Genomic DNA, 22,117 nt, shown 5'->3' on the forward strand with positions numbered 1-22,117 from the left:
AGCTGGTGTTGGACCTCACCAACCAAGCTGACACCAGCACTGCTTCAAAAGAAAGAATTCCAATAAACAAAATTATGAACCAGTCAAAAGACTCATATTTACAACATTGGAAAAACGAAACAAAATCCCAAAGCCGACTAAATTGCTATCTGACCCTAAACAGAGAATATGAACTGGCTGTTTATCTCTCCTCTGTCAGAGATACGAAGCAGAGACAGACCCTTACCAAGTAGAGGCTGAGTGACCATCAATTGGCAATAGAAACCAGCAGACATAAAAAGACATGGCTACCCAAAGAGGAGCGTGTATGTGGTCACTGCATGACAGGGGAGGTAGAGACAGAGATGCACTTTCTCCTTTACTGTGATAAATATTCCTCACAAAGAGATTCATTATTCACAGAAATTACTACATTTATTCCAGGTTTTAACTTATTAAACCCAGAGGAAAAACTAAAAATACTCATGGGCGAAGGAGCTCCTCTTGCAGCCAAATATGTATTTGCCTGCCATTGCCTGAGGGACACTGAATAATAACATCTGCATAGTAAACATTAACTTACTTATTATTACTATTATTGTTATTACTATTAAAAAAAATATATTAAAAAAAAAATTATAATTGTTGTTTATCATTCCAAATAGTAGTGGTATGGGTGGTAATGGTAATGATAGCAGTTTAATGATGGAAGTTGTAGTACTGATGTAATGGTGAAGATGATCATTTTGAGTTATAAGTTAGTTAAAGTTTCATTTTCCATATTTATATTTTTATATTTATTACATTTCTACTATTGACAGTTACCATTATATTGTTATTATTTTTTGTATTATTATTTACTACCATTTTATATTATTCTTCTTTATTCTTTATAATTGTATTACAATATATATTGTATACATTGTTGCTTTGGCAATATTGACAATGATTTTCATGCCAATAAATGCCAATGAATTTGAATTTGAGACAGACAGAGAGAGAGCGAGAGACAGACAGAGAGAGAGAAAGAGAGAGACAGAGAGAGAGCGAGAGACAGAGAGAAAGAGAGAGACACAGAGAGAGAGAAATAGACAGAGAGAAAGAGAGAGACACAGAGAGAGAGAAATAGACAGAGAGAAAGAGAGAGACACAGAGAGAGAGAAATAGACAGAGAGAAAGAGAGAGACACAGAGAGAGAGAGACAGACAGAGAGAAAGAGAGAGACACAGAGAGAGAGAAATAGACAGAGAGAAAGAGAGAGACACAGAGAGAGAGAAATAGACAGAGAGAAAGAGAGACAGACAGAGAGAGAGAGACAGACAGAGAGAGAGCGAGAGAGAGACAGAGAGAGAGCGAGAGACAGACAGAGAGAGAGAAAGAGAAATAGACAGAGAGAGAGAGAGAGAGACAGAGAGAAATAGAGAGACACAGAGAGAGAGAAATAGACACAGAGAGAAAGAGAGAGACACAGAGAGAGAGAAATAGACAGAGAGAAAGAGAGAGACACAGAGAGAGAGAAAGAGAGGGAAAGAGAGAAAGAGAGGGATGGACAGAGAGAGAGGACGGACGGGGAAAGAGACGGACGGACGGACGGACGGACGGACGGACGGACGGACGGACGGACGGACGGACGGACGGACGGACGGACGGACGGACGGACAGACAGACAGACAGACAGACAGACAGACAGACAGACAGACAGACAGACAGACAGACAGACAGACAGACAGACAGACAGACAGACAGACAGACAGACAGACAGACAGACAGACAGACAGACAGACAGACAGACAGACAGACAGACAGAGTGAGTGAGTGAGTGAGTGAGTGAGTGAGTGAGTGAGTGAGTGAGTGAGTGAGTGAGTGAGTGAGTGAGTGAGTGAGTGAGTGAGTGAGTGAGTGAGTGAGTGAGTGAGTGAGTGAGTGAGTGAGTGAGTGAGTGAGTGAGTGAGTGAGTGAGTGAAAGGAAGTGAGTGAGAAGAGAAAGAGAGATAGAGCAGCTCTACCTGCTGTCTAAAAGAGACATGACATTCCTCTGAACAGAGCCTCTCCCTGTGCTCAGAAAGCTGCTCCTCTCTCCTCTCCACTACTGTATGGTAATAAAACCTTCTCAGGCTTCCTTCCATTTAATAAATAATTAATTAGACACAGAAAGTAGCATTACTAAAGACTGACTGCGCCCTATTCCTTATATGGTGCACTACTTTTGACCAGAGCCTATTGGGTCCTGATCAAAAGCAGCGCACTATTAAGAGAATTGGGTGCCATTTGGCATGCAGATACTGTCTAATTACTGCAGACGTCCTCTAATTCCTACAGAAATCAATAATGAGAGGGTTGGTGTTCTGATGCTTTGTAGTGAGAACAGGCAGTGTGTTTGATATGTGGTGTAAGTACTGTCTCTGGGGTAGAATCATTACACTGTTGGACGGGCTTAAAGCCAATAAGACCAGATATGAATATAGCTGGCATATCGTTCAGTCTCCTTATTAATATTGCTAGCAGGCTGGTTATTATAATCCCTTAGAGTGGCCTAATGGTAAAGCCATAATCCTCATGGGGAGACACAGGGACTACAGGAGTACTGAGCTGCTTCTAATCCAGTGCTATTCTCTCAAAGACCCGGGCTGCCTCCCAAATGTCACCCGATTTCAATGGGCTCTGGTCAAAAGTAGTGCACTATGCTTGGAATAGGGTGCCATTTGGGATGCAGTAGTGAAGTCAGTCTCTCCAGAGCAGGGACTATCAAGGCTGCTGTAGTCAGTTGACAAGATTAGATAATGTACTATCTGCACTGTAGGCCTACTATATACAGTACCAGTCAAAAGTTCGGACACACCTACTCATTCAAGGGTTTTTCTTTATTTGACTGTTTTCTACATTGCAGAAAAATAGTGAAGACATCAAAACTACAACTGGAAACACATATGGAATCATGTAGTGACCAAGAAAGAGTTAAACAAATGAATATATATATTTTAAATTCTTCAAAGTAGCCACCCTTTGCCTTGATGACAGCTTTGCACACTCTTGGCATTCTCTCAACCAGCTCCATGAGGTAGTAACCTGGAAACCAATACAAAGAAGAGACTTGCTTGGGCCAAGAAACACGAGCAATGGATATTAGACTGGTGGAAATTTGCCATTTGGTCTGATGAGTCTAAATTTGAGATTTTTGGTTCCAACCTCGGTGTCTTTGTGAGACGCAGAGTAGGTGAACGGATGATCTCTGCATGTGTGGTTCCCACCAAGAAGCATGGAGGAGGAGGTGTGATGGTGTGGGGGTGCTTTGCTGGTGACACTGTCAGTGATTCATTTAGAATTCAAAGCACACTTAACCAGCATGGCTACCACAGCATTCTGCAGTGATACGCCATCCCATCTGGTTTGGGCTTAGTGGGACTATCATTTGTTTTTCAACAGGACAATGACCCAATATACCTCCAGGCTGTGTGAGGGCTATTTGTCCAAGAAGTGATTGAATGCTGCATCAGATGACCTGGCCTTCGCAATCACCCGACCTCAACCCAATTGAGATGGTTTGGGATGTGTTGGACCGCAAAGTGAAGGAAAAGCAGCCAACAAGTGCTCAGCATATGTGGGAACTCCAAGACTTTTGGAAAAGCATTCCAGGTGAAGTTGGTTGAGAGAATGCCAAGAGTGTGCAAAGCAGTCATCAATGCAAAGGGTGGCTACTTTGAAGAATCTAAAATATATTTGGATTTGTTTAACACTTTTTTGGTTATTTCATAGTTTTTATGTCTTCACTATTATTTTACAATGTATAAAATAGTATACAATTAAGAAAAACCCTTGAATGAGTAGGTGTGTCCAAACTTGACTGGTACTATATATACTGTATATATGTGCTGTACCTCAAACTCAGCGTGTTTATGGACGTCTTCTGCTCTCTGTCTGTTGAGGATGAACTCTGCCTCGTTGGCAACACGTACGATGTGGTCCTTCATAGCATGACACAGCAATCTGGAACAGTCAGACGGAATACTAGTTAGTCAGTCAGTTAACACATCTATGTGGTTCTCATAGCATGACACAACAACCTGAAAGCACACAGACACATAGACAGACAGACCCCCCCCCCCCCCCCCGACATCTCTGGCCCTGATCGCTTCTCCTCCCATGGTTGAATGATTCCTCAGCCTGCCTGGCGTACATGCTACCTGCTTCTGCCCACGCTTCAATCTTTTTAATAATTGAAAACGCCCAGGCTTCTATGTGGAGATTATATGCCATTTTACACCCAATTAGGTCTGCTTTGCTTTAATTACAGAGCTTCTGATACCCTCTTCTGCATCCCAAATTCCAACCTATTTCAATAATAGCACTAGTCAAAAGTAGTGCACTACCTAGGTAATAGGGTGCCATTTTGGAAGTATCCTCTGTCTCGGGGAGAGGCCTCATAGAACTGCAGTCATCAGATTAGTGTTGACAAGCTTTTAACTACAACTACACTCTGAGTCCTGAACAATTCTCCCTCTCCTCGTTTAGACGTTAATGTTCTCAACTAGGATTGTAGTTAGTTGGTTAGCTGGTTATCTTAGCTAGATTATTAGCTGATAGGTTAGAGAGAAAGACAGGACAGTCTGGTTAACTGTTCGGTTATCGTTCAGAAGACTGCAGATGGCTGATATGCTGGTTGGTTAGAGATAGCAGGTCTCTGTCCCAAACCCTGTTCCCTATAAAGTGCACTACTTTTGACCAGAGCCCTGTTAAAAAGTAGTGCACTACATAAGTAATAGGGTTCCATTTGGGATGCAGTTCAGGTGTCCACAGTACAGAGATAGTGGTAGTGTATGAGAGATGAGATCTGCCAGCAGCACCCTGGACAGCGCCGTGTGACAGAGTGGTAGAGTGGCAGTGTAATGGAGTGACAGAGCGGCCAGGCCACAATTGAGTAAGGCTCTTTATCCAGGCCCAACATGGGGGCAGGGGAGGTGCCAGGGAGGGCTAAGACAGGGATGGGTTGGGCACAGTGAGGCTGCACGGGGATATAGGGCTGGGCCTGGGGTATAGGGCTGGACTTGGGGCATAAGGCTGACGCTGGGCAGTTTGGATGTAAGAGGGTTACACACATGGGTCACCAGATGGACATGGGGGCTGATCTGTTCTATAACACCCTGTCTGATCTGAACCTGCCACACTCACAGAGGGGGGGTGAGGAATACACAGACAGAGGGGGTGAGGAATACACAGACAGAGGGGGTGAGGAATACACAGACAGAGGGGGTGAGGAATACACAGACAGAGGGGGTGAGGAATACACAGACAGAGGGGGTGAGGAATACACAGACAGAGAGGGGTGAGGAATACACAGACAGAGGGGGTGAGGAATACACAGACAGAGGGGGTGAGGAATACACAGACAGAGGGGGTGAGGAATACACAGACAGAGGGGGTGAGGAATACACAGACAGAGGGGGTGAGGAATACACAGACAGAGGGGGGTGAGGAAGACACAGACAGAGGGGGGTGAGGAATACACAGACAGAGGGGGTGAGGAATACAGACAGAGGGGGTGAGGAATACACAGACAGAGGGGGTGAGGAATACACAGACAGAGGGGGGGGTGAGGAATACACAGACAGAGGGGGTGAGGAATACACAGACAGAGGGGGTGAGGAATACACAGACAGAGGGGGTGAGGAATACACAGACAGAGGGGGTGAGGAATACACAGACAGAGGGGGTGAGGAATACACAGACAGAGGGGGGTGAGGAATACACAGACAGAGGGGGGTGAGGAATACACAGACAGAGGGGGGTGAGGAATACACAGACAGAGGGGATACACTATCTTGTTTCTATTGTTACGTCACACTGCCATACCAATTGTATTTACCTTAACCCCTAGAGCACACTGCAGTACACAGTACAGCACCCCGCACTCTAGGAGCTGGCAGATTACTGCTAATCTACTGCTGCCACTGAACCTAACAACCTGCTCAGAGCTGGTGTGTGTGTGTATGTGTGGTGTGTGTACCGGAAATCCACAAAAGTCCACACAAGGATAGTAAAACAAGGAAAATTCTCCCTCATGGGGACATTTTCCAGCTATTTTAGGCTTAGGGGTTAGGTTTAGGGCTAGGGTTACAATTAGGGTTAGGGGTTAGGTTTAGGGCTAGGGTTACAATTAGGGTTAGGGGTTAGGTTTAGGGCTAGGGTTACAATTAGGGTTAGGGGTTAGGTTTAGGGCTAGGGTTACAATTAGGGTTAGGGGTTAGGTTTAAGGCTAGGGTTACAATTAGGGTTAGGGGTTAGGTTTAGGGCTAGGGTTACAATTAGGGTTAGGGGTTAGGTTTAGGGCTAGGGTTACAATTAGGGGTTAGGTTTAGGGCTAGGGTTACAATTAGGTTAGGGGTTAGGTTTAGGGGGGTTAGGTTTAGGGCTAGGGTTACAATTAGGGTTAGGGGTTAGGTTTAGGGCTAGGGTTACAATTAGGTTTAGGGGTTAGGTTTAGGGCTAGGGTTACAATTAGGGTTAGGGGTTAGGTTTAGGGCTAGGGTTACAATTAGGGATAGGGGTAATGGTTAGGTTTAGGGGTCAGGAAAAATACGATTTTGAATGGACATGTTTCATTTTAGGTCCCCACAAGGATAGTAAAACATATGGTGTGTGTGTGTGCGGGTGCGCGGGTGCGCGTGTGTGTGTGTGTGTGTGTGTGTGTGTGTGTGTGTGTGTGTGTGTGTGTGTGTGTGTGTGTGTGTGTGTGTGTGTGTGTGTGTGTGTGTGTGTGTGTGTGTGTGTGTGTGTGTGTGTGTGTGTGTGTGTGTGTGTGTGTGTGTGTGTGTGTGTGTGGGTGTGTGTGTGTGTGCTTGCGTGCGAGTGTGTGAATATGATACCTACCTTCCCTCATTGATGAGCTCAATGAAGGCAAGGCCTGCATTTTTCTGGATCGAGTTCTGCCACTCCTGAGACAGGAGGAGGAGAGGAGAAGAGAATAGAAAGAGGAGAGGAGGAACGTTGGATAGTTAGTCACACATACTGGCTCCATGGCTGTATGTCAGACAAAGCCTTCCACAAGGTCCAGTGGGGTTACCTTTTCAAGACGCTGGAGAGATTCAGCTTTGGCAAAAACTTTTTGACTTGGATTAGGATGCTATATTGTTCTTTGATAGCTTGGGTGTGTACTAACAACACCTACTTCAAATACAGAGACAGGGCTGTCTGCTCTTTCATTTGCTATTCAAACTCAGTCTGTAAACAGTTAAAGACATAAAAACCCACAGTTTATAACATTCTAATCAGCGCTACTAGGCGGTGGCTATAAAAACATTTCAACGGGCAAATTTGCAATAAAAATCATAGGCAGGCAATAAAATAACAATAACATAGTGATAAAAAACTATTATGGAACACTTTGCCCTGAAAGCTTCACAAATCAGAAAAATATTTCCAAAACCCAAAAAACATGTACAATAAAAACAGTGATGGTAATAATAATCTACAGAGTCTATGATAATACATGGATCTCTCTGCATGGCTAGTCTCCACTGCAATTCAAATGGCCATCACACATTCAATTGTTTCCTTACTTTAATTAGAAGCTAAGAAGGCATCAAGGTCATTGAATCCTTTCAAAGAGAAGTGCGGGCTATAAAAAGCTGCATCTCTGCCCGGCATGTGAGCTTGCCTCTTTTCTTCGCAAGCGTCCCAAATGGCATTCTATGCACTCCTTTGATCAGTCCTATGGACCCTAGTCAATAGTTAGTGCACTACATAGGGAATAGGGTGGCATTTGGGATGAGCCCTTCCTCTGTGAACAGATCAGTAAACACAGGAGAGATGTAATTGGGGATGAAACTGTATCCTCAGCCTTAAATACAGCCATTTCCTCTGTCTGCACACTGACAGATGACTGAGGAGAGGAGAGCCATCTACAGCAGTGTGGAGCCGGATCCTAGAGTGGCTGCGGCCCCGGGGCACACCCCACCCTGTCCCCAGCACCATCACTACCCGGTCTGGGAATGATTAAAAAGCCGTTTGGGAGCGGAGGAGAGGGCCTTGCACTGTGGGAACCTCACGCACCGAGGAGCAAATGAAAGGGAAAACAGAGGAGGCCACAGTTCACAATAGAAAGAGAATAGAGAAGGAATATAGAAGGGGGAAAGTTTCCCAGTTTTCAATGCTAGCCAAGTGTCATGTGTAAAACCAACTGAATCTCACGCATAGACGAGGCTAACAAATGAGATTGTGCATCTCAGAAACGGTATTAACAACAGATTGCCAAATAGTGTATGGTAGCATGGTAGTGCCATAGTTGCTGTAGTGTGGGACAGACTGCACCAGGCTAGAGAACACAGTTCCACCTCACACAGTCACCTTAAGTGAGAGAGACGGCACTGATATGCTGGGCATCTGGTCTCCACATGATTTATCCTGACCTCTATCTCTCTCTCTCTCTCTCTCTCTCTCTGCTACAGTATCCGCTCCACAATAGGCTGTTACTGATTTGGACAGGGCTCATGTTCGGCCAGTCTTCTGAGGATCTGTTCGCACCGCACTCACGTGACAAGAATATACGTTCGGAAATCAAAGCAGATGTCTCATGCAGCGCCAGGAGAGTGACATCAGGTAGGAGGGGGGAAACTCAGCCTGAACCCCTATCTTGTCTAACTGAGTTACAGTACAGTAAACTCTCTGGTTACCGTTACAGATGTTTTCATCCCCAGAGTTTTTCTCTTCTTCTGTGCAGCAGGGCTCTAAAGGGGCTGTGCTTTGATTGCAGGGATTTCAGGAAAGCCCATTGTTGCCTGTTTGAAGGGAATTAGGCCTGACATGCTTCTCCAGGAGGAAGCAACATGATCCTTCATGTAGATGCAGAGAAAAAGAACCCAGAACATCTGTCTATGGGCTGACCTGCAACAGAATCCAGAATATCTAGCTATGGGCTGACCTGCAACAGAATCCAGAATATCTAGCTATGGGCTGACCTGCAACAGAATCCAGAATATCTAGCTATGGGCTGACCTGCAACAGAATCCAGAATATCTAGCTATGGGCTGACCTGCAACAGAATCCAGAATATCTAGCTATGGGCTGACCTGCAACAGAATCCAGAATATCTAGCTATGGGCTGACCTGCAACAGAATCCAGAATATCTAGCTATGGGCTGACCTGCAACAGAATCCAGAATATCTAGCTATGGGCTGACCTGCAACAGAATCCAGAATATCTAGCTATGGGCTGACCTGCAACAGAATCCAGAATATCTAGCTATGGGCTGACCTGCAACAGAATCCAGAATATCTAGGTATGGGCTGACCTGCAACAGAATGCAAAATATTTAGCTATGGGCTGACCTTCAACATAATCCAGAATATAAAGCTATGGGCTGACCTGCAACAGAATCCAGAATATCTAGCTATGGAATGACCTGCAGCAGAATCCAGAATATCTAGCTATGGGCTGACCTGCAGCCAGGGGAGGGGGGGGGGGCTCAGGAGCTCAGATAAAACAAGTTTACAATCTGTGGTGTCTGGGAGTGTTTAACCTCGGAAGATTATCCTATTGGTTAAGGGGTCCTGAATTTTATTGTTTTAAATCGTTTGTTACACACAAGCCTCTTGTTCCTCTGCAGCCCTACATACAGCCCCAACATCAGTAGGCGACAGGCAGACAACAGTACTGTGGCGTCTCAATCCAGGCTGTCAGAGCGAGGCTGTAGTCTTTTATCTGCTCTGCTCTCCACATCTGGAGGCTCTCTGTCAGTAAATCTCCCGGGCTCCACTGCAGATCCCCTGTGTGTTTAAGCTGTTACAAGAAACAGAGCTGTTTGACCTTCTCATTCACCAGGCCGTCTGTGAAGAGACACACAGTCTGCTGCCCATCCAAGCCCCCTACAGCCCCAGCCACACACAGCCTTGCCCCAGCCCCATACAGCCTTGTCCCAGCCCCATACAGCCTTCTCCTAGCCCCATACAGTCCGAGCTCCATACAGCCTTGTCCTAGCTCCATACAGCCCCAGCTCCATACAGCCTTGTTATAGCTCCAGACAGCCTGGTCCTAGTCCCATACTGCATTGTCCTAGCCCCATACAGTCCCAGCTCCATACAGCCTTGTCCTAGCCCCATACAGTCCCATACAGCCTTGTCCATGCCCCATACAGCCTTGTCCATGCCCCATACAGTCCCATACAGCGTTGTCCTAGCCCCATACAGTCCCAGTCCCATACAGCCTTGTCCATGCCCCATACAGCATTGTCCTAGCTCCATACAGTCCCAGCTCCATACAGCCTTGTCCTAGCCCCATACAGTCCCAGCTCCATACAGCATTGTCCTAGCGTAGCCTAGTGTTGGACTAGTAACCGGAAGGTTGCGAGTTCAAACCCCCGAGCTGACAAGGTACAAACAAATCTGTCGTTCTGACCCTGAACAGGCAGTTAACCCACTGTTTTGCCTGGTTAAATAAAGGTAAAATAAAATAATAAAAAAAATAAAAAATATATAGCCTTGTCATAGCCCCATATAGCCTGGTCCTAGCCCCATACAGTCCCAGCTCCATACAGCCTTGTCCATGCCCCATACAGCATTGTCCTCGCCCCATATAGCCTTGTCCCAGCCCAATATAGCCTGGTCCTAGCCCCATACAGTCCCAGCTCCATACAGCCTTGTCCTAGCTCCATACAGTCCCAGCTCCATACAGCCTTGTCCTAGCCCCATACAGTCCCAGCTCCATACAGCCTTGTCCTAGCCCCATACAGTCCCAGTCCCATATAGCCTTGTCCATGCCCCATACAGCATTGTGCTAGCCCCATATAGCCTTGTCATAGCCCCATATAGCCTGGTCCTAGCCCCATACAGTCCCAGCTCCATACAGCCTTGTCCTAGCCCCATACAGTCCCAGCTCCATACAGCCTTGTCCTAGCCCCATACAGTCCCAGTCCCATACAGCCTTGTCCATGCCCCATATAGCATTGTCCTAGTCCCATATAGCCTTGTCATAGCCCCATATAGCCTGGTCCTAGCCCCATACAGTCCCAGTCCCATACAGCCTTGTCCATGCCCCATACAGCATTGTCCTCGCCCCATATAGCCTTGTCCCAGCCCCATACAGCCTTGTCCTAGCCCCATACAGACTTGTCCTAGCCCCATACAGCCTTGTCCCAGCTCCATAAAGCCTTGTCCTAGCCCCATACAGCCTTGTCCCAGCCCCATACAGCCTTGTCCTATCCCCATTCAGCCCCAGTTCCATACAGCCTGGTCCTAGCCCCATACAGCCTTGTCCCAGCCCCATACAGCCTTGTCCTAGCCACATACAGCCCCATCTCCATACAGCCTAGTCCTAGCCCATCTCCATACAGCCTTGTCCATACCCCCTACAGTATTGTCCTAGCCCCATAAAAAAAAAATATATAGCCTTGTCATAGCCCCATATAGCCTGGTCCTAGCCCCATACAGTCCCAGCTCCATACAGCCTTGTCCTAGCCCCATACAGTCCCAGCTCCATACAGCCTTGTCCTAGCCCCATACAGTCCCAGCTCCATACAGCCTTGTCCTAGCCCCATACAGTCCCAGTCCCATACAGCCTTGTCCATGCCCCATACAGCATTATCCTAGCCCCATATAGCCTTGTCATAGCCCCATATAGCCTGGTCCTAGCCCCATACAGTCCCAGCTCCATACAGCCTTGTCCATGCCCCATACAGCATTGTCCTAGCCCCATATAGCCATGTCATAGCCCCATATAGCCTGGTCCTAGCCCCATACAGTCCCAGCTCCATACAGTCTTGTCCTAGCCCCATACAGTCCCAGCTCCATACAGCCTTGTTCTAGCCCCATACAGTCCCAGTCCCATACAGCCTTGTCCATGCCCCATAGAGCATTGTCCTCGCCCCATATAGCCTTGTCCCAGCCCAATATAGCCTGGTCCTAGCCCCATACAGTCCCAGCTCCATACAGCCTTGTCATAGCTCCATACAGTCCCAACTCCATACAGCCCTGTCCTAGCCCCATACAGCCTTGTCCTAGCCCCATACAGCCTTGTCCCAGCCCCATACAGCCTTGTCCTAGCCCCATACAGTCCCAGTCCCATACAGCCTTGTCCATGCCCCATACAGCATTATCCTAGCCCCATATAGCCTTGTCATAGCCCCATATAGCCTGGTCCTAGCCCCATACAGTCCCAGCTCCATACAGCCTTGTCCATGCCCCATACAGCATTGTCCTAGCCCCATATAGCCATGTCATAGCCCCATATAGCCTGGTCCTAGCCCCATACAGTCCCAGCTCCATACAGTCTTGTCCTAGCCCCATACAGTCCCAGCTCCATACAGCCTTGTTCTAGCCCCATACAGTCCCAGTCCCATACAGCCTTGTCCATGCCCCATAGAGCATTGTCCTCGCCCCATATAGCCTTGTCCCAGCCCAATATAGCCTGGTCCTAGCCCCATACAGTCCCAGCTCCATACAGCCTTGTCATAGCTCCATACAGTCCCAACTCCATACAGCCCTGTCCTAGCCCCATACAGCCTTGTCCTAGCCCCATACAGCCTTGTCCTAGCCCCATACAGCCTTGTCCCAGCCCCATACAGCCTTGTCCTAGCACCATACAGTCCCAGCTCCATACAGCCTTGTCCTAGCCCCATACAGCCTTGTCCCAATCCCATACAGCCTTGTTCCAGCTCCATAAAGCCTTGTCCTAGCCCCATACAGCCTTGTCCCAGCCCCATACAGCCTTGTCCTATCCCCATTCAGCCCCAGCTCCATACAGCCTGGTCCTAGCCCCATACAGCCTTGTCCCAGCCCCATACAGCCTTGTCCTAGCCACATACAGCCCCATCTCCATACAGCCTAGTCCTAGCCCCATACAGTCCCAGCTCCATACAGCATTGTCCTAGCCCCATTCAGCATTGTCCTAGCCCCATTCAGCCCCGGCTCCATACAGCCTGGTCCTAGCCCCATACAGCCTTGTCCTAGCTCCATACAGCCCCAGCCCCATACTGCCTTGTCCTAGCCCCATACAGCCTTGTCCTAGCCCAATACAGCCTTGTCCTCACTCCTTACAGCCTTGTCCTCGCTCCATACAGCCTTGACCTAGGCCCATACAGGAAAGTAACTACTGATGGAATCAGATCAGGATTAACCAGTTTCACTGTGCCCATCCCTGCCAGTGCTGCTGGATAAAGCTAACTGTGGTTCCAACTCAGGCCAAGCAGATCCACTTTCAGCCTCTCTGACTGGTCGATATCTCAGGCTGGGTTTCATCCCAGGAGTCCCTAATGGCAGGAACTATTGGAGCCACAGTAATACTATCTGTGTCTGCGGTGGGGGGGAACAGAGGGGAGGTGACTCTGTGTGTGGGGGGGGGGGGGGCTCTCTGACACTCCCAGACCTCAGTAAGTCCAGGAGCTGGGAAAAGAGGTTAGACATCCCAGAGCAACAGTGCTAGGTTAGCCTACAGAAAGACAGACTGCCAGAAGAGAGAAAGAGTCAGGGAACATTCCCTCAGAAACTTCAAAAGAACAGCAGTAACAGCGTGATTCACTACTGCAAGGCTCGGGCGGTTGTGTGAGTAGACAGAGAGGAATGCTCCTTAATCTCAGACCTCTAATAACAGATGCATGGGTATGTATGGGAGCTGACGGGCTGACTGGCTCCATACTGCAGGATTGGCCGGCTGCGCCACTGCAGGGGCCTTGGGCTCCGGACAATGTGCCTCCTACTGCAGCCTCCATCCCTGCAGACTGGATACTCAGCGAGAGAGGCACCACCTAATGCCTTCCTTATGGACTGACTGACTGGCCCTGCAGAGAGAAGGTATGTTAACTATCTCCTGTTGTGTTCTTACTGCTACATTGGGATGGTGACCCTTTGAGACATAAGAGACTTAACCAATGATTCATGTAGACACTAGATGGCTGATAGGGGGTGATGTCTTGGCACTCCCCCACCATTGTAAAAAACATTTAGAAATGCATTTATTCATGTCTACATTCATATTCTAATACCGACACCTTAATGCATACTTTAAATTATACTATGTGAGCTAAACATACAAGTAAAATTACAAATATATTAAAACAATTCCTTAAAGTATACGTTTTTTTAGATTGCTAATGTTAATGTCCCTACTACAAGAAAAAAATACTTAAACACATGTAATTTGTCCTTGAAACATTTATCTGAAACACTGTAGAATTCCATTCATTCCTAAGGAGGACCGCTCTACTGGGGACTTCTAATATGGCCGACCGGTGGCTCCAAAGCCTCTCAGTGGCCCCAAAGCCTCTCAGTGGCCAATACATAGCATTAACAATCCAGAGTTTACATACAGTGCCTTTACAAAGAATTGAGACCCATTGACTTTTTCCACAGTTTGTTGTCTTACAGCTAAAATGTATTACATTTAGATTTTCTACCAAAGTGGAATTTTGTTTGTAGAAGATGTTAGAAAAAAATGAATTAAAAGCTAAAATGTCTTGAGTCAATAAGTGTTCAACCCCTTTGTTACGGCAAGCCTCATTTAGACCAGGAGCAGAAATGTGCTTAACAAATGGCATATTAAGTTGCAGGGACTCATTGTGTGTCCGATAAGAGTGGTTAACATCCTTTTTCTATGACTGCCCCATCTCTGTACACACATACAGAGAATTGGTCCCTTAGTCGAGTAGTGAGTTCAGCTCATGTCACCGGGTTGACCTTAAAATGAGGGGCAGGTTATTTATCTTTCTTAAAATTAATCACTAATCACATTCAATGAATAATCATCTTCAGAAATGACTTTGTCAAAGTAACAAAATAAAGATGGCTTTACAGTGACGGTGTGAACCTGGGGTTCAGAGGGTTCAAATCTTGCTAGAAATCACAAAGTGCACAGAAGGAACTTTGGCACAGATTTATGGAGGTTTCAATGTGGTCTATATTAAAGGGCACGTCATTTAATATAACATGCTTTTAAATATTGGTATTATTAATATTGGAATATTGGTGCACAATCTCTACTTAAAAGGGAGGCAAAATGGACTCATTTCGTGGCACGACCCAGAAACCTGGAGCTGGAAGCAGCCTCACCTTTATAGTCCATCACAGGGAGCAGAGGAGTGGAGGCGAGAGGGAGACAAACAAAAGAGGACAGAAGAGATAGAGAAGAGAGAATGGAGGGAGTGTGGGGAAGAGAGGGATGTGTGAGGAGGTAGGAAGAAGCAGAGAGGGAGAGAAAATGAGGGATATGTGAGGAGAAAGAGAGAATCTCACCTGAGAGCAGAGCAACATGACCAGTTCCACGACAGAGGTGCTGGATTTCATACACACCAGACCTGGAGGGAAGACAGAACAGAGAGTTAGAAGCAGAGTTGTCATACAACACACATGACAGTCTTACTTTCCTTCATACAAGTCACTACGAAACCTCACCAATGACATGTGGGAGGGGCTAACATTCTAGTCACTACCAGAGAAGAAGACACTCTGGAGCAATCATTATGGGCTGGTGGGGCCAGCGCCCGTTGGCATGGTTACATGAAGACGTCAGTCAGTGTGATTGACAGCATGAGTCGACAACCAGGGATGAGATGTCAACATGTTGATAAACACACAAACCAGACAGACCATCTCAGGGATGTCAAACATCTCTTCTGTTTTACCGTTGATGCAAAGAAAGAGCTTGCCAGAATTGGAAATGGTAAATTACCTAACATGTTACAATAATAAAAACATTTAGGTCCTTGAAACCACTGAGATAGAGACAAAGTGACAAAGAGTGTGTCCCAAATGGCACCCTATTCCCTCTGCAATGCATTACGTTGACAAGAGCTATTGGCTTTGATAAAAAGCAGTGCACTACATAGGAAATAGGGTGCTATTTTGGATGGAGACAAAGTAGACTATTGTATAATGTGAAGAGTGTGAATCTTCCTCCTGCACAGCACTGACACGGTCTGAGACTGAGACTGTTGTAAACAGGGGATGTGACCCTCTCTAGTTCACAGACAGCTACAGATGTCCTATTACACACACACACACACACACACACACACACACACACACACACACACACACACACACACACACACACACACACACACACACACACACACACACACACACACACACACACACACACACACACAGCTAGTCTACCACGGCTGACCTCTTGTTACTGCAATGACCAGTTCTCCCATCACTCAGCTCTCTCTGACACAGGGGGTCAGGTGGTAGGGTGACCCTGGCCCCTAGTGACCCCGGCCCTACTTTGGTATGCTGGCCTAATGACCATGGACCCTGGCTGTACGCTGGTACACAAACTAAATGTTTTCAATTTAAACAGGGTCTGCCCCTCTGAACAGGCCTTTCCTGTGAGCAGGGCAGGGTTAAATCATTGGAGTGAATGTGGAATTGTCGAGCAGTGTGCTGATGGGTTGGACAGGGAGGGAGGGGGGTTCATAAAGAGAGGGGGAGGCAGGGAAAGGAGAGGCAGGGGAGAGGAGTGAAGAGGCAAAAATAGTGGAGGTTGGGGCGGAAGGGGGAAGGAGAGGAGAGGCAGAGAGAGGAGAGGTAGGGGAGGAAGGAGAGGAGAGGTAGGGGAAGAAGGGGGGAGGAGAGGAGACATAGAGAGGGGAGGTAGGGGAGGAAGGAGAGGAGAGGTAGGGGAGGAAGGGGGAGGAGAGGAGACAGAGAGAGGGGAGGTAGGGGAGGAAGGAGAGGAGAGGTAGGGGAGGAAGGGGGAAGGAGAGGAGAGGCAGAGGCAGAGAGAGGAGAGGTAGGGGAGGAAGGAGAGGAGAGGTAGGGGAGGAGACAGAGATAGGGGAGGAAGGAGAGGAGACAGAGAGAGGGGGGGTAGGGGAGGAAGGAGGAAGGAGAGGAGACAGAGAGAGGAGAGGTAGGGGAGGAGACAGAGATAGGGGAGGTAGGGGAGGAAGGAGAGGAGACAGAGAGAGGGGAGGCCATCACAACGACAACTCTGTTCGATCAGGGGCCTCCCTCTCAACTCCAAGTGCATCATGGGCCAGGGGCCAGGCCAGGGTGGCTGGACATAATTACCACACTGACAACATGTCTAGAGAGGGGGAGAGGAGGGGTGAGGAGGAGAGGAGGAGGGGAGATGGGGGTGGGTGAGAGGGCACTCGGGCCACGACCCCGGGTAATTTGAGTGATGGATGGCTGGTAATTGCTACTAAATGGAGAGACTTTCCACCAGGGCCCTGATTCAGCCTGGGAGGAAAAACAGCCTCTGTTCCTTGGTAAAGGTCTGGTCAAAGCATCTCAAAGTAGGACTGATCCCATCTCTTGTACACTGCTTTATGAATACTGGCTCTGTTGTGTTGATGAAGTGTGTTGTGTTTGCCTGGTATGTGCTCAGCGGTGAGGTGTGTGTATCTGCCAATGTTCTGACAGATGGACAGACAGGCTGAGTGAAGGGATCAGACAACATTCACACCTGTCAACTCTCCATAATTGTTAATCGTGTGTGCACATGCGCGCATTTGTGAGTGTGTGTGTGGTAGCCCTCTCTGGGATATATTACTAGGCATCCAGCAGTGATACAGCAGCCAGTGGACATAAGGAGGGCCAGGAAAGGACAGACAGACTGGGGGATGGATGGCGGGAGGGATTCCACACACAGTTGGAGGAGAAACGAGAGAGATTCTACACAGCACATGTACCTTCTATGAGCAGCTCTTGGCCATGGCTTCCCAACAGGGTCCTAGAGAGGAACGGTGCAAAGTCCACAAAGATCTCCCTGAGGAGGGGGGCCACCTTCTCCAGAGCACGCTCCAACTTAGTAGTGATACTGTGGAAGAGAACAGAGCAGGGGGATACAGAAAGAGAGAGGGGGGGGGGGTACAGAGAACAGGGAAAGAATCAGGGTTGAGAGAGAGGGGGGTGAAGAAAGAGAGAGAGAGAGGATGTCAGAGAGGAGATGAAGAGACAGAGGCGAGAGGAGAAAGACAACAGTAAACAAATTAGTATACGGTTGGGTAGCGTTGTGTGGTGAGCAGAGTATAGCCCTCCAGCTGGGTTAGTACATGATAGTTAGAACATCCTTTCACACACGCAGAACACTGCGTCCAGGGCTCTAAATAAAATTAAAGAAAACATAATTAATAGTACTGGTGCTCCTGATTCAGAAAATAAATCAAAATACTTGGGTGAACTGTTGGAATCATAGAATTACAATGACAATTCTAATTCTATTGTTGGTTTTGTTTGGCATGACAACAAATTAAAAAGGCACGTAGGAGTTATGACAAGGTAGGAACCAAAGTGTTGGTCAGTGTTTCCCATGCGACCCTCATCATACTTAAATAGATGTTGCATTCAGACAAAGATTTTAGAATAATCTGTTTCAGCACATGCCATTGCACCAACAACATACTGATCTATACCACCACTGGTAGCAACCTGTACTAGAGATAACGTTTGCTTTGCCCTAGCTAGTTAATTTAGCTAACTGGCATTAAACTAGCTTGTTAGCGATTAGCATTAACGATTACCATTATTTTAGGCATATGCCAGCTTCCTTAGAATAACTAACTCACATTTTGCAGAGATCAAAATACAGAAACTAAGAGGGTTGGTTAGTAACGGATTACATGTAAAGGATTATAAAAAACTGGTAACTGTAATCCGTTACGTTACCAGCAAAAATATTGTGATCTGACTATAGATACTTTTGAAAAACTACATGATTACTTTGAGGATTACTTTTAAATTCAGAAAGAATGGTTGCTCTATTTTCTCAATGACATTCAAATCAGCATTGAAAAAAAGGCGAACATTTAAGAGACCACTATGACACACCAAATGGGTTTGATGGATACCGGGAAAAGAGCAGAAAGAGCAGGAATAGGCTTTTGTTGGCTACAGTCCAAGCTACAGTATGTCTTCCAATGGTGCGACTGCTGTCGGCATCCAAAGATTATCCAACTTGAATAAACACTTGGAGGTAAGGATGACAGCAGTGGTGTCGTCTACGGCGATATGGATATCACTTATTATTGATATCTACATAGCACATTGATGTGAATCAGTGTGATTCTCATTTAGCTATTTGCACCTTGCGGATTGTGGTTGTTGTGGATGGCTGTTCACAAATCTAAATGTGTATTTGAATCCAATAATGTTTGAATTCAAGAAGTTTATTAAGCTGCCTATCAATCATTGTTTTTGAAACCAGTGGACAGCCAAAAATTTGCGCTCTTGCAACAGCTGCATAGTGAGGATCCCAGCCTATGGAACAACAGCTGCATAGTGAGGATCCCAGCCTATGGAACAACAGCTGCATAGTGAGGATCCCAGCCTATGGAACAACAGCTGCATAGTGAGGATCCCAGCCTATGGAACAACAGCTGCATAGTGAGGATCCCAGCCTACGGAACAACAGCTGCATAGTGAGGATCCCAGCCTATGGAACAACAGCTGCATAGTGAGGATCCCAGCCTACGGAACAACAGCTACATAGTGAGGATCCCAGCCTATGGAACAACAGCTGCATAGTGAGGATCCCAGCCTATGGAACAACAGCTGCATAGTGAGGATCCCAGCCTATGGAACAACAGCTGCATAGTGAGGATCCCAGCCTATGGAATAAAAGTGGGGCTTTTATTGCTCAATATAGTTCATGCTGATATAATTCAAATATATAATTTAATGTTATTAGTATATGTAGTAGAAAGCGATGGGTTAGAAGAAGCCTACATAACCAACCCACCAATCAGATTACGTTACCGAGTTTGGTAATCCAAAAGTTACGTTACTGATTACAATTTTGGACAGGTAACTAGTAACTGTATCGGATGACATTTAGAAAGTAACCTACCCAACCTGGCAAAATCATAGTACAATAGAGAAAACATGGATTCATATTAAGAGGCAAGGTGGAAAGCAACATCTCTCTTGTTTTGGAAGAATATGTTGAGTGCATGGACAGCATACTGAGAGAATAAACAGGAGAGTCTGTGTGTGTGACCCAGGAACTGCATGGACAGCATACTGAGAGAATAAACTGGAGAGTCTGTGTGTGTGACCCAGGAACTGCATGGAAGCATGCAACGGCAGGATGCAGCCTGTCCTGTTTGAGCAGTGTAGAGATGAGTGTTGCCATGGAATATTGTTATGCATTGCCTTAGTCTAAATGGTGCTCAGGTCACACAGCAAAATAAAACTCCAGGTCACACAGCAAAATAAAACTCCAGGTCACACAGCAAAATAAAGCTCCAGGTCACACAGCAAAGTAAAGCTCCAGGTCACACAGCAAAATAAAGCTCCAGGTCACACAGCAAAATAAAGCTCCAGGTCACACAGCAAAATAAAGCTCCAGGTCACACAGCAAAATAAAGCTCCAGGTCACACAGCAAAATAAAGCTCCAGGTCACACAGCAAAATAAAGCTCCAGATCACACAGCAAAATAAAATTCCAGGTCACACAGCAAAATAAAACTCCAGGTCACACAGCAAAATATTTTGCCGCATATGCAGCCAATATGCAGCAGTTTAGAGCCGTGACTGTGTCTAGTAGAGGTCTTCACGAGTCCACCCGAACCTAAATACCCGAGACCTGACCCGGGATCTGAGCGGGTTCAAAGTGTTACGTTTTCCCTCGGGTCTGAGTCGGGTCCAGTTGGATTTTCATTGTGTCTCGGATCTATGTAACTACAGCTGATAGACCCGAGTGGATCAACATGGACCCGACCACAGCTCTGTACAGCCTATAGAATATTTATTTATAATAAGGTGGATTTATTGACTTATAGAAGGCCTAGACAACATATTTTTTAACCAGAAGTGCAACTTGGCTGATAAACATATTTTGTTTTGTCACTCAATCTAGACCCAGACCCGTCTAGGTCTGGTTGTCGTTGGTTCCATTCGGGTTCGGATCTCATCGTTCTCGGGTTCGGGTCTGATTGTTTTCGGGTCCAGATCCAACTTTTTGGACCCGAGAAGACCTCTACAGCCTATTAGTATCTATCTACAACCTGGGAAGGAGGGGGCATGCAACCATACAGGAAGCATGTGAAAGCAGAGAGATACTGCATTGAGCCTGTTCACTAGTATAGAAACAAATCACAAATCACAGACAGACAGACAGACAGACAGACAGACAGACAGACAGACAGACAGACAGACAGACAGACAGACAGACAGACAGACAGACAGACAGACAGACAGACAGACAGACAGACAGACAGACAGACAGACAGACAGACAGACGGACAGACGGACGGACGGACGGACGGACGGACGGACAGACGGACAGACGGACAGACGGACAGACGGACAGACGGACAGAGGAGAGAGGAGAGAGGGAGAGAGGGAGAGAGGGAGAGGCTTGGCCTAGGAGGGACTAGAAGCAAAGTGGCTTCTGCCCCATGGCCTCCTGGGAAGAATATGAAGGTGAAAAGATGAGTGTATCAGTGAGACAGTAACACCTGTGTGAGCGATGTTAAATAGTGCTTGCCTATGACACTGGCCTGCACCTCTGGGGGCCATCTCTGTCTCTGTCTCTGTGTGGCCACGCTGCAGGGACCAACTAAAGACTCTCAGATCCTGGTCCACCTCACAGAGCAACGCACTGAAATACACAGAGATTGCAGCAGTGACTATGACTGAGTCCCAAATGGCACCCTTTATCCCCTTTATAGTGCACTACTTCTGACTAGAACCGATATGTCTATTGTCTACCCAACAAGCTGCATGTGAGTCTGACTGGACTGAAATGAGAGTTCAGTATGATCATACACACAGCTCTGCAACCAGCTGAAACACAGACACACACACAGCTCTGCAACTCGCCACTTCCATCATTGACTCCACAGTTATGGTAAGTGATGTTGGTTACTGCTGCCATGGCAACTGATTTGCAATTCCTTTAGAGGGGGGCACTAGAGAGTGAGAGTGTGTGTGTGGCTGTGGGACTGGGAGACAGAGAGAGAGGTACTCAGGCTCTCTGCAGCACTAGAGATGCCTGTCACAAACCATTACAGGAGGTGGGGACTAACAGTTAAGGTCACAGCAGCATCCACACACACACACACACACACACACACACACACACACACACACACACACACACACACACACACACACACACACACACACACACACACACACACACACACACACACACACACACACACACACACACACACACACACACACACACACACACACACACTTC

General features: G+C 47.0%; 1 protein-coding gene across 7 annotated transcripts in view; it reads right to left on the minus strand.

Annotated features, from left to right (window-relative positions):
• The window catches only part of LOC124005234 (neurobeachin-like), a 418,832-nt gene that overhangs the window by 251,030 nt on the left and 145,685 nt on the right, over positions 1 to 22,117 (minus strand). For 4 of the 7 annotated variants that reach the window (XM_046314296.1, XM_046314295.1, XM_046314294.1 and 1 more), the window contains exons 35-39: positions 21,398 to 21,511; positions 17,601 to 17,728; positions 15,193 to 15,254; positions 6,844 to 6,908; positions 3,855 to 3,963 (exon numbers count right to left, since the gene is read on the minus strand). In XM_046314296.1, the coding sequence (XP_046170252.1) occupies positions 3,855 to 3,963; positions 6,844 to 6,908; positions 15,193 to 15,254; positions 17,601 to 17,728; positions 21,398 to 21,511 (478 nt within the window). The remainder of the gene's footprint in view (positions 1 to 3,854; positions 3,964 to 6,843; positions 6,909 to 15,192; positions 15,255 to 17,600; positions 17,729 to 21,397; positions 21,512 to 22,117) is intronic. The other 3 variants (XM_046314300.1, XM_046314299.1, XM_046314297.1) reach the window with 1 other exon arrangement.

The sequence above is a fragment of the Oncorhynchus gorbuscha genome, linkage group LG19 (genome assembly GCF_021184085.1).
Source record: "Oncorhynchus gorbuscha isolate QuinsamMale2020 ecotype Even-year linkage group LG19, OgorEven_v1.0, whole genome shotgun sequence".
In the NCBI taxonomy this organism is placed as follows: Eukaryota; Metazoa; Chordata; class Actinopteri; order Salmoniformes; family Salmonidae; genus Oncorhynchus; species Oncorhynchus gorbuscha.